This window comes from Acomys russatus, chromosome 10 (genome assembly GCF_903995435.1).
Source record: "Acomys russatus chromosome 10, mAcoRus1.1, whole genome shotgun sequence".
In the NCBI taxonomy this organism is placed as follows: domain Eukaryota; kingdom Metazoa; phylum Chordata; class Mammalia; order Rodentia; family Muridae; genus Acomys; species Acomys russatus.
Genome location: NC_067146.1, coordinates 36,252,496 through 36,271,206, shown reverse-complemented (window position 1 = coordinate 36,271,206; position 18,711 = coordinate 36,252,496). Strand labels below are relative to the sequence as shown.

At 45.5% G+C, this 18,711-nt stretch overlaps 1 protein-coding gene across 1 annotated transcript in view; it reads right to left on the bottom strand.

The window, feature by feature from the left end:
* Cdk6 (cyclin dependent kinase 6) overlaps nucleotides 1-18,711 on the bottom strand; it is a 188,943-nt gene that overhangs the window by 42,847 nt on the left and 127,385 nt on the right. The window contains exon 4 of the mRNA XM_051151995.1: nucleotides 737-846. Coding sequence (XP_051007952.1) covers nucleotides 737-846 — 110 coding nt within the window. The remainder of the gene's footprint in view (nucleotides 1-736; nucleotides 847-18,711) is intronic.

Sequence of the window (18,711 nt, the reverse complement as noted above, 5' to 3'; positions counted from 1 at the left end):
TGGCCCCAGACGGAGATCAGTGGCTCTCTCACCACCCTACGAAAGCTGCTGAAACAGCCCCGCTGTATGGTGGGCATTGGGGACACTAAGCGAGAACACACGAAACCCGGTCTGATAATTAGGTTCCCTCTCTAAGCAAATCTCCTTTTCAAGCATGTATGTTCTTTTGTGTGCGTGTATGCGCCAGCCTGCCAGTGAAGGGAACTTGTGAAAATCAGTTGTCTCAATTTACCACGTGGGTCCTGGGAATTAAACTTAGATCCTCAGGCTTGGTACTACGTACCCACTGAGCTACCTCACCAACCTGCAAGTCTCTCTTTTGATTTCTGTATCCTCGGTTCCATTTCTGCCCCCTTTACGGCCCAAATGCTCCAAATCTCCGCTCCATATGGTGGGGCTATGTCAGTACTCTGAAGTACCTCTCATGGCCCCCCTGCCTACTCCTCTATAACCCAACACCCCCACCATCAAAATTTTTGTTAAAAACCCCATGGCCCTGATCCTCCTGTGGATAAAGTCCACCCCGAGGGTCTTTCTTCACTAAAAGTACTGTAAGATGCTTCAGTAAGATGTCAGATAGTGGAGGATCACAATCAGGAAGCTGCAGTCTCTATAAGGACTGGGAACATGGATCTAGGACAGAGCCTATGGGCCTGACCGTGACCTCAGCTGAGACAGAACTGCCACGCTGCCGCCGCCGCAGCACCAACTCAAAGAAGAAAGGGAGATTCCTTACTTTCTGCGGAACATTTCTGCAAATATGCAGCCGACACTCCAGAGGTCCACAGGGGTGGCGTAGCTGGACTGGAGGAGGACTTCTGGGGCTCGGTACCACAGCGTGACGACCTGCAACAGCAAAGGGACCCCAAGCGTTACTGAGGAAGCCAGCTGTTGGCTTACACACCCATCCCGTGTGGCAGCACAAGGACACGACCCAGTTCACAGAGATCTCCTATACATCACGGTAACGACAGGATGAAGGCAAGGAGCGCACAGGATTCCCTCGCAGGCCAGGAGACTGCATCAAATTGCATCATCTTGCAACCCTGGGCTCCCATTTCAGGCTGTCTTAATGGGCCTGGGGATGGTAAGTAACACATGGTTCCGAGAGCAAAGTAAAATATAAATAAATAAATAAAACAAAGCCAAAACTCTTATCACAAAGCTGCCCTCCCCCCACTCATGAGACTTCAAAACAACACATGGAAAACAATGACGGCTCAATTCCCAAGTCACTATTAGAAAACGGGGAGATTCCAGTGGCTGCTGGAGGGTGACCCTGAAGCGGACAGAGCATCTCAGGACAAGTCAAAGCTGTTCTTTTTACAGCACTACAGGGAATCAAAAACAAACTCCCCCTTTCCTGCTGCTCTTTTCAGCCAAAGCCCGAGGAAAACCAAGAGAGAACGCATAAAACCCAAGTATTTGTACAGTGTGTGAGGACTTCATCTCACGGGTGAGAGCTGAAATCACAAGGACCCGTCTGACAAAGGACAGACTGAAGAAGAATAACCATTTCCTCTAGGTCCAAGGCTGAGGAAAGGTCCAGGCCAAGGGCTCAGACTTGTGTGGTGGTGGTGGTGGTGGTGGGGGGAGCAAGTGCCTCCCTGCTCTGGAGAGGAAAGGCAGAAGTTCTATAGACGTCGGAAATAAGGGTGTACACTTTATTGTCAGATAGTACCTTTTACATATCACACACTTTTTATTTTTTTATTTTTTACATTATTCAGATCCCTTTATCCTCTTGTTTTGTCTGGGTTACTGTCTAGATTCCCTGAAATTCATACTTTGACCCTACATTAGTTGGAACACTGATACGGGGGTAGCAGGCCTCTGAAGTGTCTTCCATCAGTTCCCTTCCCTTCGTGTACCATCCACTTCGTGCTCATCACAGGACGGAGTTTATTCAGCTTTCAGTGAACGTGAGTCGCTTGACCTGCAGGGTGTGGCAGTGACGTCATCGTCGGAGGTGATCAAGGCTAGTTCCTATAGCCGGAGCCTGTGCTTGCTCTTGAGATGCTCCCTCTAGGGACCCACAAAGATACTCTGCCTGTGGGCCACCACTAAGGGACAATCATGACCAGCTTGTCCCCAGATGTCTAAAGACCACTGAGATAAGTCCAGTCAACCTACACGACTACGAGCAAGAACAAAAAGGTGGTTGTTTTAAACATTTGGGGGTGAGTGGACGGCCACACTGACGGTTCTAGTCTCTTTATCTCACAGAATATGGTTTGTTTCGAATCCACCCAGGGGTCAATTTTAACTTAAGAGATACTTGGCTGACATCTAATGGAAGAGACGTTATCAGACATGGTGGCACATGTCTAATCTTACCACTTAGGAGGCTGAGGCAGGAGGATCATGAGTTTCAAAACCAGCCTAGGCTATGCAGTTGTGACCCTATCTTAAAATAACAGCAACAAAGAACTGGGAGAATTAAGGTAATATAATAGAAATAAAAACTGATGATGCCAAAGCAATGTCATTCCAGTTATCACCAGGCTTTAAGACGTATCTTTCTGGCATCCCCCATGGGATGCCTAGTATACTAATCATGTACTAGACCGTGTCACTGTTTTCAACCCTGACAGCCAATGGGACCATTCACAGAACTTCTGAACAAACTAAGGTGCTTGGACCTCACCAAACCAGAGGGCCCTTGCTTGTTTCCCCTTCCTTCTTTTTCTCATTCTAGCATTCTCTAGGGAATGTCTGCTGGATTTGAGCATCACTAGATCACTTAATGCAGCTTATAGCTTTTGCCACCACACATTTGTTCATTCGGTTCTCTTAGCTTGGGAAGCGTCTTCCTTTCCTCTCTCTCTATGTGTTGAAATTCTATGTACTCCACAAGGCCCAGTTTCATGGCACCAGCCTCCTGAAGTCACTGCTACCACTAACAGCAGTTCCTATGACTCCCCCAGGAGGACTGGACAAGGCTGTAAGGGCCTATTGTCACACTCTGTCCCTAACAACTAGGCCTTAATATCAAAGTAATTACTTTAAACTTCTAGGAGTGTCTCTGTAATATATGTGCCTAGGATAATATATCTTAAGCCACGAAAAAACATATAGGTAACATAAAAAGAAAAGAAGAACCATTCAGAGGAAAGAAGACGACGTGGGTGTGTGGTTAAAAGATACAGTGGGAATGAGGTTACAGCTCTTAATATTGTTAAAGTCCATGACACAGTTGTATGAAATTATGTTTACTAACTCAAAATGTGCTCAATAAATTTGAATGATTAAAAAAAAACTGCTAGGAAGATAATTGGGCAACACCTACTTCTGTTTTATTGGCATTTGTAGCAGAAGCACTTCTTTACTTGTGACACATTGCAAATACAAGTCAAGTGCAAACTGTCCCCCAAGTTCCATTTGAGTGGCATACACACGCGCGCACACACGCATGCACACTCATGCACGAACATTATGAAGATACATATTCATCCACATCAATTCAAAATAAAGCCTAGCATCATACAAGATGGAATTTCAAACTGATTGATTGCTTTGCTAGTTTAAGAAGCTCTGGAGAAACTGATTTTTGTTGTCTCACCCTAATAAACTTCGCAATACTATTTTCATTTTCAACACTTTAGTCTGCAGTATCTACCATGATCATTAAAAATGGTTTCAACATTAAAAATAAGATCCTACTAATAGATTTAGGAAAATTTCCCATCTCTATGTTTTAAAATTTACTCACCACTCAAAAATACACATAGATTTTTATCTGATGTTTTTAATATAGCTATCAATAGTGACCATGTGACTGTTGTTTTGTAATGACAGACAGGACACTAGATTTCCTAACACTGCTCCTATCCTGCCTTCTTGGAATAAACCATTCCTAGTCATTGCATATTATCCTCTTAATACTTATGAACTACTTGCAAACATTTACTTAGGATATTAATATTTTTATAATATCAATATTTTAAAATTAAGATTTTCATAAATGAGAGTAGTCTAATAGGGTTTTCTGTATTTTACTTTTTCTTGTGTTGACATCAGGAATATGCAATCATTCCACGTTCATCTTCATTCTTGAAACATTAATGACAAGAATAATTAATCCTTTGACAGGTAAATTCACCAGCAAAACTGTCTGGTCTACATTTTTGTCAGTTGTGTGTCTTTACAATTGTTTGAATTTCTTCTTTGTAACTGATTCATTCATGTTTCATCCTCATGAGTCACTTTTGATTATGATCAATGACTGCTCTATAAACTCCTTACTTTCAATTTTCAACTGCACAGGCCTGAATCAGCCTTCAGTATTTCTAATTAGTTTAATTTTAGCTGCTTGGTTGGTTGTACTGACTGCTTCTTTTTGTGTGTTCTTTAGTTTTCCTCTCTCCATATCTGTCATGTCTGTCAAGTGTTTGGTCATATTATTTATTTTAAAAATTCACATGGATTTTAGCTCCATTTTGGGAACATTAGTCTCTTATTTGATCGTCTAGTGATTCCTATTTTTATCCTATACAATTTTCCCCTCATCATCTTTGTTTTCCCTTGCACTTTTCTTAGTTCAAAATTTTCTTACTTCATTTTCAGATTTAGTTAATAGAACAACTAATTACATCTGACTTTTCATGAATTCTGCTCATGGCCAGACAGTATGTGTTTATAATGTTTAGTCAAAGAGCACAGAACTTGAACAAGTAAACTATCTAGCAAAGTGTCCCAACATTTCCATATAGCAGATTATTGACAGTTGTCTTGTTTTTTTTCACTATTGGGGATTGAAAACAGACACACACACACACACAGAGCAAGCATTCTATCAGTACATTACAGGCCCCAGTTCACAGCTTTTCTTTTAATTGCTGAGTTAGTAACTCACTTTATTTATTTATTAGCACAAGAGAGTGTAATCTGTCCAGCTCCTGCTTGGTGGGATTTATCTTTGCTCTCTTGTGACAACACCTGTTTGTACTCACTGTCCTGTGCGTGTGGAGGCACATGCTCCATTATGCACAATCTGTATTGAATAGATTGTGTGCCCTGTAAATCCTTGTACTTTGATGTATTTGCCCAATTCTGAAGAAGCTCTGAGCCTCATCATGGGTCCCTCTAGCTTCTCCCCTCAGAGTCCCCAAAGGTGCATGTTTTATCCACATACTGGCCTCATGTGCTTGGCAAATAATATTTATGATAACATCAGTAAGACAATGAGGATTTAGATGGTGCACATAGACCAGTATGCAAGTCCTGGTTAATCCACTTAAAACAACACATTCATTTAGCAATAAAAAGGTAAAACAGAAATTAAAAATATAAAATCTGTACAAAGAAAAATGATTAACGCTGCAACTGAAGAACATAAAATAAAACCTAAATACATAGCATGTCAAGTCATGACAGCAATATGAAAATGCTATTATTATAAAGGTAATATTAATACAAAAACTAAATAAACCCAGTGATTTGGGGGAGAAAACCAACTCTGAACCTAAAGAATAAATCGTAAGATATCAAGGACTAAAAACACTAAATAAAGTCCAGAAAGAGACTGATGCATTTATAGGGGTCAAATTATAGTATGTTAATTAAGATTTAACATCATATTGCTTAAATAAGTTATATAAATGAGTAAGAAAATAATAAAACTGAAAAGTGGGCAAGCCTATGAGAAAGCAATCCATAAGACATACAAACTGCCAAAGATTCTCTCTCACAGAGGGAGGAAAGAAAGGGATGAGACTGCAGTGGAACTGTATGGGGTGGGGAGCTGATTGGAAGAAATTAACAAAGTAACATTTTTCAGAGTTCTCTTTGTTATGTAAAATAGTTTTAAAATGCAACTTGGCACAACTTTTTAGAGGGTAATAAGACAACATTTATGAAATTAATAATAGTACACATGTGCCTGATCCAGTGTTCTCCTCAGAAATATTTATACTACCAAACAAATAGTTGTTTCTAAGGATGTTTATGCCACAGTAATGACTAATAGGAGAATGTTATTTATCTTTCAAAAAGGAAGGGGATTGTTCTCATTTCTCAGATCCTGCTCACACAGAAAAGATATCTATGAAATAGTGTTGAGTGAATAATCAACTCTGAACTCTGTTGCAGTATGTTCTGAGTTTTGTTAAAAAGTTATGTGTGAAGCCAGGCATAGTGGCGCATGCCTATAATCCCAGCACTCACTTAGGGAGACAGAGGCAGACACATCTCTGTGAGCTCAAGGCCAGCCTGGCCTACAAAGTGAGTCCAAAACAGTCAAGGCTACACAGAGAAACCCTGTCTCGGAAAAACCAAGATAGATAGATAGATAGATAAAAGTTAACTGTGGCTGTGACCATAACCACCATAAAGTGCCTAGAAAAATGTCTGTAGGGACACAGGCATCAAGCTTGCAATAACAATCCGTCACAAACCCTGGAGGCATAGGGTGATGAGGGGGAGTCAGTTGCTGTCAGTAAGCATCTTTTACCATAGAGCTGAGAACCGGAATTCCAGATGGTTACAAGCCTGGCCCAAAGCATGCAGCTTAGAAGGGTTGGGGTCCAGAGCAAGTGCTGAGGACCTGCTGCATCCTCCTGAAAATCTCATGGAGGGCCTTTAGGGCAAAGCAACCAAGAATAAACAGGTAAAGGTAGATTGAAATTAAGCCACCAAATAAACAGGATTCTAAATATGCTATTTTGAGATTATTTTTAAGTGACTCTGCAAATTGTAGCGATCGGCTGCCATTTTGGCACCAAGCGATTTCCTTGAACAACGGCTTGCTTTGAGAAAGACTGTTGCTGCTTTCCAGTTGGGGTCATGGCAGTGCTCTGGATTGGGTGCTGCGCACTACCAATGCCCACACAGCCACTGCAGCGATGGCAAGAGCCAATCATCTCATGTGCCTCTTGGTCTCTGCACAAACCACCAGTAAGCACAACTAAGAACAATTAGATTATATTTGTGTGCTACATCAACTGACAATATTTTTCTAAAGATGAGCTGATTTGAGTTAAATTCTTGTGGAAAAGAAATTGAGTTCTTAAGAATTACCTTTCGGTTTATTTCTCAAGGAGAATATCCCAAGAGTACCCAGGTCTACATAAAAACAAAAACAAACAAACAAAAACCTTATATAATAGATATAAAATAGCATTTTTAAAAAGTTACCATCTGGTTTATTATTATCGTATATGTAAAAAGCATTCCTATGTCTTATTTTATGATTATTCTACTGTTTAATCTAGAGTCCTTCAATTAGCTCATTAAGTTTCTACAGTCTGTTCCCCTGCCCCCTCAACAGGGTTTCCCTGTGTAGCCCTGGCTGTCTTGGACTATCTCTGTAGACCAGGATGCCCATGAACTCACAGAGCTCCTCTTGCTTCTGCCTCCCTTAGTGCTGGGATTATGGGTGTGTGCCACTGTGCCCAGCTAAGCTTCTACAGTTCTAAAACCTGAAATTCTGTATGACTTGAAAACATTTTTATGCAACCAAATGTTGTTTTAAGTCCTTGAGAACAAAGCACAACACGTCTTTCTGGCAGCAAAGTATAAATTTGTGTTCCTTAGGGATCATTGTACTTCTGTGTCTGTGGACATTTGATGGAAAACTGTCCCGTGCACAACCAGTTTGAGTCTATGCAAAGCAGAAAGGTATTAATTATTAATCTGAAAGTTTTACAAAGAAGAAAAAGTACTGATAAAAAAATGTCTCATGGTTTTACTACACGAAGTAAGGATGGTTCTCAAGCACACAGACTAATTGGAGGACAAGTTCTCCACGCTGAACATGTCTATGCCTTTAAATGTCAACGTATACTGTTAAGCCCGAATATGAAAATACCGTCACGGGAAGCAATGAGCGCAGCGTGTGAGGACCAAGGCTGAAAAATCCGTGACAAAGGTTGCTACCAATGGCAACAACGCGGCTGTCTGCTAAGCAGAGATAACAATAGCAACTATGGACAGAGTTTGGCTGGAGCCAGCTGGAAGCAAAGCAAATACCATGTTTATTACAATCATTACATGAATTAACAGTCTCTAGAAGGTGCTGAGTGGATTGGCAGCAGGAGGGGGAGCAGAAGGAGGAGGGGGCAGTTCAAGGATGTTTACATAAGTCAGTGTATCTGTTTAAAGGGCTTTGATCTCCGGTCACAAGTTTTTTGAACCAGTTCAATATCACTGTAAGATAAAGTCGAGCCAAGGCCAGTGCTGACTGTTCCCACATAACAGCCAATCAGCAGTCTTGTGTTTATGCACACTTGCACCCAGACCACGAAGGCACTGCTGACGCCATTGGCTTTCCACAAGGTGGCTACAGTTGGTTGAGGGGGCCCTGGTAAATGTAGGGGTGGGGGAGGAGGTGTGTGTCTTCTTTTTGTCTGTCCGTCTGATCTCTGGCCTGGAGGAGGCCCTATCTATATGCCATATGCCTCCAGTTCCTTGTTGGGCCACTCGGAAGTCTTGGCAGGCGTTCAGAGAGAGGGAGAAGAGAGGTCAGGCCCTTAACTCCACGATTTTCTCCCAGTAAGTTTACTCCTGTAACGTCCCCTCCCCGCACCCTTTCCCTTAGAGTCCGGGCTTGGTAACAGTCTCCCTCAAGAGACAAACCTTGCATCTCTGTCAATCCTGCCTCAGGAAACGGATCTTCCTGGAAATGCCTCATCTTGACCATGTCATCATTTCTCTGTCAGGACCCCGACTCATAACATTAGTTTATAAAATACTGTAGTTGGGAATCCAACCTACCCAGAATCCCTTGCATGTCCTTCACTTTGGTAGCTCCTTATGTGTGCTGCTCTACTTCTGAGCCCACTTTAACCTACCTTAATTGCAAACACAGACCACAGTTTATTAGGAACATGAACTTCATCTTTGACAGACTATAGAATCTTCCCAAACTCTGTTCTCAGCCACCTATATGCACCACTCCAACACAAAAGTCTTTTAATATGCATGTTTTCCTACAGGAAACTTGTATGCTTTGTGAAATGAAAAGTAAAAGTAGGGATAATTTCATTGTCTTTTCATAAAGAGTCTAAAAATAGCAGTTATTTAAAATTGCATATTTAAACTGCACATATTAGAAAGAATTGGAATTTGAGTTCTTGGAAGCAGTCTTCTCATTATAATGCTACATGGAGACCACTAAAGAACTACATACCAGTAAAAAAAAAAAATCAGATTATTTTGTAACAAATTATGATGGAGCCATCTCACATCCTCACATATACTCATTTGTCACAGCGTCTAGAGGAAGCATTTTGACATGTGACAAGTGGGCAAGCCCTACAGGAGAGATTCTCAGTGCATGAAGCACAGTGTGTCTGAGATCTCTTCCATGCATGGAGCACGGTGTGCCTGGGATCCTCTTCCATGCATGGAGCACGGTGTGCCTGGGATCCTCTTCCATGCATGCAGCACGGTGTGCCTGGGATCCTCTTCCATGCATGGAGCACAGTGTGTCTGGGATCCTCTCCCATGCACGGAGCACGGTGTGCCTGGGATCCTCTTCCATGCATGGAGCACGGTGCGCCTGGGATCCTCTTCCATGCATGGAGCACGGTGTGCCTGGGATCCTCTTCCATGCATGGAGCACAGTGTGTCTGGGATCCTCTCCCATGCATGGAGCACGGTGTGCCTGGGATCCTCTTCCATGCATGGAGCAAGGTGTGCCTGGGATCCTCTTCCATGCATGGAGCACAGTGTGTCTGGGATCCTCTTCCATGCATGGAGCACGGTGCGCCTGGGATCCTCTTCCATGCATGGAGCACGGTGTGCCTGGGATCCTCTTCCATGCATGGAGCATGGTGTGCCTGGGATCCTCTTCCATGCATGGAGCACAGTGTGTCTGGGATCCTCTTCCATGCATGGAGCACGGTGCGCCTGGGATCCTCTTCCATGCATGGAGCACAGTATATCTGAGATCCTCTTCCATGCATGGAGCACGGTGTGCCTGGGATCCTCTTCCATGCATGGAGCACGGTGTGCCTGGGATCCTCTTCCATGCATGGAGCACAGTGTGTCTGGGATCCTCTTCCATGCATGGAGCACGGTGCGCCTGGGATCCTCTTCCATGCATGGAGCACAGTATATCTGAGATCCTCTTCCATGCATGGAGCATGGTGTGCCTGGGATCCTCTTCCATGCATGGAGCACAGTGTGTCTGGGATCATCTTCCATGCATGGAGCACGGTGCGCCTGGGATCCTCTTCCATGCATGGAGCACAGTATATCTGAGATCCTCTTCCATGCATGGAGCACGGTGTGCCTGGGATCCTCTTCCATGCATGGAGCATGGTGTGCCTGGGATCCTCTTCCATGCATGGAGCACAGTGTGCCTGGGATCCTCTTCCATGCATGGAGCACGGTGTGCCTGGGATCCTCTCCCATGCATGGAGCACAGTGTGCCTGGGATCCTCTTCCATGCATGGAGCACGGTGTGCCTGGGATCCTCTTCCATGCATGGAGCATGGTGTGCCTGGGATCCTCTTCCATGCATGGAGCACAGTGTGTCTGGGATCCTCTTCCATGCATGGAGCACGGTGCGCCTGGGATCCTCTTCCATGCATGGAGCACAGTATATCTGAGATCCTCTTCCATGCATGGAGCACAGTGTGTCTGGGATCCTCTTCCATGCATGGAGCACGGTGCGCCTGGGATCCTCTTCCATGCATGGAGCACAGTATATCTGAGATCCTCTTCCATGCATGGAGCACGGTGTGCCTGGGATCCTCTTCCATGCATGGAGCATGGTGTGCCTGGGATCCTCTTCCATGCATGGAGCACAGTGTGCCTGGGATCCTCTTCCATGCATGGAGCACGGTGTGCCTGGGATCCTCTCCCATGCATGGAGCACAGTGTGCCTGGGATCCTCTTCCATGCATGGAGCACGGTGTGCCTGGGATCCTCTTCCATGCATGGAGCATGGTGTGCCTGGGATCCTCTTCCATGCATGGAGCACAGTGTGTCTGGGATCCTCTTCCATGCATGGAGCACGGTGCGCCTGGGATCCTCTTCCATGCATGGAGCACAGTATATCTGAGATCCTCTTCCATGCATGGAGCACAGTGTGTCTGGGATCCTCTTCCATGCATGGAGCACGGTGTGCCTGGGATCCTCTTCCATGCATGGAGCATGGTGTGCCTGGGATCCTCTTCCATGCATGGAGCACAGTGTGTCTGGGATCCTCTTCCATGCATGGAGCACGGTGCGCCTGGGATCCTCTTCCATGCATGGAGCACAGTATATCTGAGATCCTCTTCCATGCATGGAGCACGGTGTGCCTGGGATCCTCTTCCATGCATGGAGCACGGTGTGCCTGGGATCCTCTTCCATGCATGGAGCACAGTGTGTCTGGGATCCTCTTCCATGCATGGAGCACGGTGCGCCTGGGATCCTCTTCCATGCATGGAGCACAGTATATCTGAGATCCTCTTCCATGCATGGAGCATGGTGTGCCTGGGATCCTCTTCCATGCATGGAGCACAGTGTGTCTGGGATCCTCTTCCATGCATGGAGCACGGTGCGCCTGGGATCCTCTTCCATGCATGGAGCACAGTATATCTGAGATCCTCTTCCATGCATGGAGCACGGTGTGCCTGGGATCCTCTTCCATGCATGGTGCATGGTGTGCCTGGGATCCTCTTCCATGCATGGAGCACAGTGTGCCTGGGATCCTCTTCCATGCATGGAGCACGGTGTGCCTGGGATCCTCTCCCATGCATGGAGCACGGTGTGCCTGGGATCCTCTTCCATGCATGGAGCACGGTGTGCCTGGGATCCTCTTCCATGCATGGAGCACAGTGTGCCTGGGATCCTCTTCCATGCACGGAGCACGGTGTGTCTGGGATCCTCTTCCATGCATGGAGCACGGTGTGCCTGGGATCCTCTTCCATGCATGGAGCACGGTGTGCCTGGGATCCTCTTCCATGCATGGAGCACGGTGTGCCTGGGATCCTCTTCCATGCATGGAGCACAGTGTGTCTGGGATCCTCTCCCATGCATGGAGCACGGTGTGCCTGGGATCCTCTCCCATGCATGGAGCACGGTGCGCCTGGGATCCTCTTCCATGCATGGAGCACGGTGTGCCTGGGATCCTCTTCCATGCATGGAGCACAGTGTGTCTGGGATCCTCTCCCATGCATGGAGCACGGTGTGCCTGGGATCCTCTTCCATGCATGGAGCAAGGTGTGCCTGGGATCCTCTTCCATGCATGGAGCATGGTGTGCCTGGGATCCTCTTCCATGCATGGAGCACAGTGTGCCTGGGATCCTCTTCCATGCATGGAGCACGGTGCGCCTGGGATCCTCTTCCATGCATGGAGCACAGTATATCTGAGATCCTCTTCCATGCATGGAGCACGGTGTGCCTGGGATCCTCTTCCATGCATGGAGCATGGTGTGCCTGGGATCCTCTTCCATGCATGGAGCACAGTGTGCCTGGGATCCTCTTCCATGCATGGAGCACGGTGTGCCTGGGATCCTCTCCCATGCATGGAGCACAGTGTGCCTGGGATCCTCTTCCATGCATGGAGCACGGTGTGCCTGGGATCCTCTTCCATGCATGGAGCACAGTGTGCCTGGGATCCTCTTCCATGCATGGAGCACGGTGTGTCTGGGATCCTCTTCCATGCATGGAGCACGGTGTGCCTGGGATCCTCTTCCATGCATGGAGCACAGTGTGCCTGGGATCCTCTTCCATGCATGGAGCACGGTGTGCCTGGGATCCTCTTTCATGCATGGAGCACGGTGTGCCTGGGATCCTCTTCCATGCGTGGAGCACAGTGTGTCTGGGATCCTCTTCCATGCATGGAACATAGTATGTCTGGGATCCTCTTCCATGCATGGAGCACAGTGTGTCTGGGATCCTCTTCCATGCATGGAGCACGGTGTGCCTGGGATCCTCTTCCACCATGATGCCTTCCTACCAACTAGCTGTTGCTTGTGTGATACCCTCTTCACCTGAAACTGCATGTATGAACTCTACACTGGACAGTATAGCCACAAATTAGGACAGACCACAGCGAAATGACATGACGGGAGGGCATCCGGGGGCATGGAGGTGTTGCGTGGTCTTAACTGCAGAATACCAGGCTCAGTGCGCCCTCTGTTTTCCCTTCTGTAAGTGACTGCTCTCTCGGGTAGTCATTTTACGTAAATGATGTGTAATCAATCCTCACTCTCACATGGATATCCTCAAATTCATAGGGTACCCAGACGCTGCAGACAACCACATGCACAGTGTTAGCTATTTCCTGGATACCGTCATGTAGTCCTTCCAAAAAAACCCTACACATCCAAATGGCATGCACTGGCTTCTCACATCTCTTCTTTCCACAAGCAAGTACCACTTGCCCAGGTGTGCTGGCTGGTTTTATGTCAACTTGACACAAGCTAGAGTTATCTGACAGAAAACGCCTCCCTAAGATCAGGCTCTAGGCAAGCCTGTAGGGCATTTTCTTAGTTGGTGATTGGGGGGTGGCCAACCCATTGTGGGTGGTGTCATGGGCAGATGGTCTTGGGTTCTATAAAAAAAAAAAAAAAGCAGGCTGAGCAAGGTATGAGGGGCAAGCCAGTATGCAGCACTTCTCCTCAGCCTCTGTAGCTCCTGCCTCCAGGTTCCTGCCCTGCCTGAGTTCCTGCCCTCACTGCTTTTGATTATGAACGGCTATGTGGAACGGTGAGTGATGTAAACCTTTTCCTCCACAAGTTGCTTTTGGTCATGGTGTTTCCACCAAAGGAACAGTAACACTGACTAAGACATCAGGATCCTCTGTTTCACTGCACAGTCGACTTACTCAGAAACTCTGAGGTTCTTCAGATATCCATGCTGTGTCATGCCTTGTGGCCTTCAGACAATGCTTGGATGTGTCTCTAGGAGGTCCATCCCACAGCTGCCTTCTCAATTCTTGTGACCCTCACCTTGCCTAGTCCACCCCCAAACACAATCGATCCTGGCTCCTGCCACACCGCTTCTCCTTCCAAGTGTCCTCATGGCTGGACAGACACAGAACCAGCATTTTGAAAATAGGAACCTAGGCTTTTCAAACCCAGCACTTTGAAGAGTAATGTAAATAACAGATATAAAGGACATGCCTGTCCTAACACACTGTAAAGTAGCTAGCAGAGAGCAGAATGGAAGGTTCCAGGGTTAGGAAGGAGATACCAGGGCAGGACATGGAGCAGGGTTGTGACCCCAGACCCAGGTTAGGCACTCTGAGAGCCCACCAGCATTATCTTTAATCATCAGATGACTTTTTTTTTTCCGAGACAGGGTTTCTCTGTGTAGCCTTGGCTGTCCTGGACTCACTTTGTCGACCAGGCTGGCCTCGAACTCACAGAGATCCGCCTGCCTCTGTTTCCTGAGTCCTGAGATTAAAGGCATGCGCCACCACGCTTGGCCCAGATAACTTTTTAGTGACCTGCCAGGGCCGCTTTATTCTTGTAAATTAAGTCCTATAATGCCTGACAGGCACATGTTTTCCTTCAAGCTACATTGTTTAAATTTCATCCTGAACTTGTGGAACTTAAAACAGTCACAACTTGCTAAGTGTCTATTATGTTTCAAGCAGTAAGTTCATTGTCTTTGCAAAATACAGTATAACATAGTTTTGGGTTTGACAATAAACAATCGCCACTTGATTGCTCTCTGCCTTCACCATAGAAACCAAGCAAATATTTGTAGACATCCCTTCAACCTTTACAGATAAGTAGAAATGAAAATTATTCTGAACACAGGATATGACAGGCTGCATGGTTCATCGTTTCCTCTTAAAAGCTGTCTTATTCTTCAGGAAATCTATTTGTGTTGGGAGGCCACATAATCACTTGGATTTCAAAGAGACTTTTCAAACACGATACATTTTTGTTATGGGGGGAAAAACGCCTCTGAAGTCTGTGCCTCCTTATGCCTCTGTCACACAGGCTGTATGCAAAGCAGTGCTGTTGAGTTCCAGCAGGTTATGTGGCTAGGCAATGCAAGCATAGTTGTAAAACTAGATGCAGGCACATACTCTTCAACATCTCTGAACTCCACGGCACTGCCTTCCCTAAGTGAGAAAGAGCTGGAGATGGTTGACTGAAGAAGGTTCCTTGGTACAGCATTTGCCCTCAGAGAGCCTCCCGTCTATAACATGGTACAGAGGTGTGCCCAGCGAAAGAAAGCCAGCCCGGTATTTTCCAACCAGTCTAGGCTACCAGAGATGAACTCAAGCCCAGAGGACTCTGAGTACTTTGTATCAAATGTTAAAGGAAAGAAATAAAGGAAACATGCTTTTGAAGATTAGCGTGCCTCATGCTGTTCATTCGGCGAGATTAAAACTGCAAACAGAGGCAGAGGACCAAACAGAGAAGGCCGCATACTGCAGGCCTAGGAATCTGAGACAGACAGGGGGAGCCGTTAATACCAGGATAGACTAGATAGACTACTGTGGAGTTTTGTGACCCTTTTCTCTGAAGTGTTATTTTCTTAAACAAACAAACAAACAAACAAAAACAACTTATCTCAGGGTACATGGCAGTAGAGGAAAAGGGGAGGAAAGAGTTGTGAAGCACGGCGGGGGGTAAAGTTGTGTGTTGGACTAACCATCTTGTGCTGTATATAATCTTAGTTTAACGCTGTGGACAGGCACCACTGACTGCTTCTAGCAAAAGAGAAGAGCCTGTGAGCCAGGAGCTGCTGGGCGGCAGTGCCAAGAAGTGAAGCAGGGTCGGGGCTTCTGGCTCCCGCTAATTCTTGCTAGGCAGCCATTGACTTCAGCTCTTCCTTCCCTTTGGGGAGGGGATGTAGCTGCTGGGAACTGAACTCAGGGCCTCACACATGCTAGCTAACTCTATCACTAAGTTCTCTCCTCAGACCTATTTTGATTTTTAAAAAAATTTTTGACATATTTTTAAATATTTTGACATATGTAGCCCTGGCTAGCCTAAAATTTTCTATATAGACCAGGCTAGCCCAGAACTTGCAGTGATCCTCATGCCATGCTTTCAGAGTACCGGCAAGTACCACCATAGCTGGCTCTTTTAGGCCTTTTGTTTAACTATCACTTTAAAACTTTTCCCTAAAATCAACATTTCTAAAGCATTGTAGGTTTACCAAAAGGCTGAAAAAAAAAAAAAAAAAAAAAAAAGGTATTTTCCTGCGATAATGATACCCCAAAGTTTTTCACTAGGTAGTCACCAGTTGAGACATTAGTGACATGGATGGGCAAGTGGCTGGGTCCTGGATAGAGGGGCAAGGAAGGACTGCTTACCCACAATGCTCTGTGTAAGGCCAGGTATGGTCAGCATGCCTCCATTGACCCTTTACTGCACCACTATCCTTCCTCCCTTCCACAACCTTGCTCTCCCTTCCCATTTTTCTATCTCTGCAAATGAAGCTGCAGTTGCTTGAGTCAATCTCTTCCTCAAATTCGCCCCTCACCCACTTACAGTTGTGACGACACAGCAGGGCTAGAGCTGTAGAAACAAGCAAAGGAAGATGCAGCCTGGGAGCCTGATGGGAAAGTTACATAAAACAAACAAACAAACAAAAAGGCATGATGCGTTATATGTGTATCTTTAGGCATTTACAAAACACAGAAGGGACAATTAAAAAACACTATTCTATCTTTAACATAGTTAATATATCTTTAGAATTTAAAATTATTCCTACATAACCTTTGGAAGCAGAGAGGAAGAAAGGAGCACGGAGAAGGAATCCATTAATAGATAATTGCAGAATATACGCATACGTTTACTGCTCATGGGCTGCAACGCTTCTCTTGAAATGGTCTCAGTTTCTAGGAAGAACCACACAAATACCAAGGACTTGACAAAGTATTTCTAGGTACATCCGCTATCGGGAGAGACATGTGTGAACAGAAAAGGCAGCAGTAGGTTTCTCACCTAGCCCCTGGGCTCCAGCTGCACCGTGCTTAGGGCACTGTGGTTGCTGCATGCAAACGCTGCTGAGAAGGAAGAGCAGCAGTCCAAGTTCACGCTAAGCTCGGCTCTGACCTCACATCAAAACCAATTCAAAGAAAAGACCTTTCCATTTACAAACATTTCAACGAATACTGCTGCTTTCTAGAAAGCTGGGCAGGTAGTTTCTTTGTCCTTACAGCTGGCAGTGACTGGAGCCCATGATTACAGCGGTGTCCAAGGAAACATGTAGAATACAGAAGTTTGCTTATGCTCCAGGAAAAGTTCTCATGAGGTGCAAAAGTATACGTAGGGCCTAGTGATACCCTCTTTGAAAGTCTTCTGGAACATTCTGAAAGAAGTAACAGTTCCCTGTTGTATACTCCCACACCTCTCTCAGCCCCTGGCTCTGATATGTGGTGTGACCACAAGGATTTACTTCCACCTGACACCCCACAGATCCGAAGGCTGTAATGACAAGGCTTATTTTCAGATCCCCAATACCTGCTGTGTGGTTGCCTCACAGTACCTGAGATAGCCAAAAGCTGTGTTTTGCCTCACAGCTTTGAGAGGTCGGCCCTATTCCTTGGAGCCAGTCCATGAGGCAGGGTCACAGCAGGAGCAGGTGGAGCAGACTGCTCCCGTTAATGACCAAGGAGCAGAAAGAGCTAAAAGGTGGATGGGGCCCCACCATCATTCTCAAGAGCATGCCTCCAATACCCCAAGGACCTCCCACTTGAGCCTACCTCTGAAGGTCCCTCAGCTTCCCAGTAACCCCACCCTAGGGACCAGGCTGCAATGCTTGGCCTCTAGGGGTATCTAAGATCCAAACTGTATCACTTGCCATTTTATTTGGCACACAGCAGCCGCTAAAAAGTTGTCAAATGTGTAATCGAGAAAAATACATCTACAAAGATGCTCCCCAACTCCTACATTTTCAAAACGAAACAAACAAAAATCCAACAGCAGCAGCAGCAGCAGCAACAACATAAAACCCAGAAAAGAACAGCAAAAAACCAAACCAGGGGCGAGAAAATGGTTGTCTTCAGGTTTATATGAAGGTATGAAACATGTTCTAGATCCACAAATACGGCAACAAAATCCAAATCCACTTTATAATCTTATCTTAATGAAAATCTCTTGTAGGCCGGCTGTTAGCACAAGCTTGTAATCTCTGCTCTCGGGAGGCAGAGGCAGGGGGATTGCTTGAAGTTTGAACCTAGCCTGGTCTACACACCTAAGACATAGGGTAGCAGGGTTTTGAGACCTTGTCCCAAAAACCAAGCCAAATCACCCAAACAAAAGCCTCTTGTAAAGAAGAAACTAAAATTTAGCCATTATTGGCATCAGTTTGCATGCATGCATGCATGTATGTATGTATGTATGTATGTACGTTTGTATGTTTGTTCATTGAAGATATTAATTTACTGAATTTTCTTTAGGCACACACAAGTATTCACATGGGCACAAAACCACCTCTTAGAATAAGGTATCTAGAATTTACATCACTACAGAACTTCCTCCTGTGTCTTACCTAGTAGACGTAGGTTAACATTGTCCCCATGGATTAATTTTGCTTGAATGTCATCTAAAGGCCCATGCACTGTATGGATACCACTGTGCATGGTTCTGTCTGCTCAACATGGCATGTGAAAACTACCAATGTGGTGCATGCCAACAGTTTTGTTCTGTTGTGTCAATATAGCAGAATTTAGTCTTTTATCCCCCTGTTGATGGGTATCAAAGTTTTGTACAGTGAATGAACGTCCTTTCAATGTTTTTGTGTTTCCCTCGCTGGACATGGGCACCCATTTCTCTTGGGTGCACATAAAAAGTAGGCAAATGC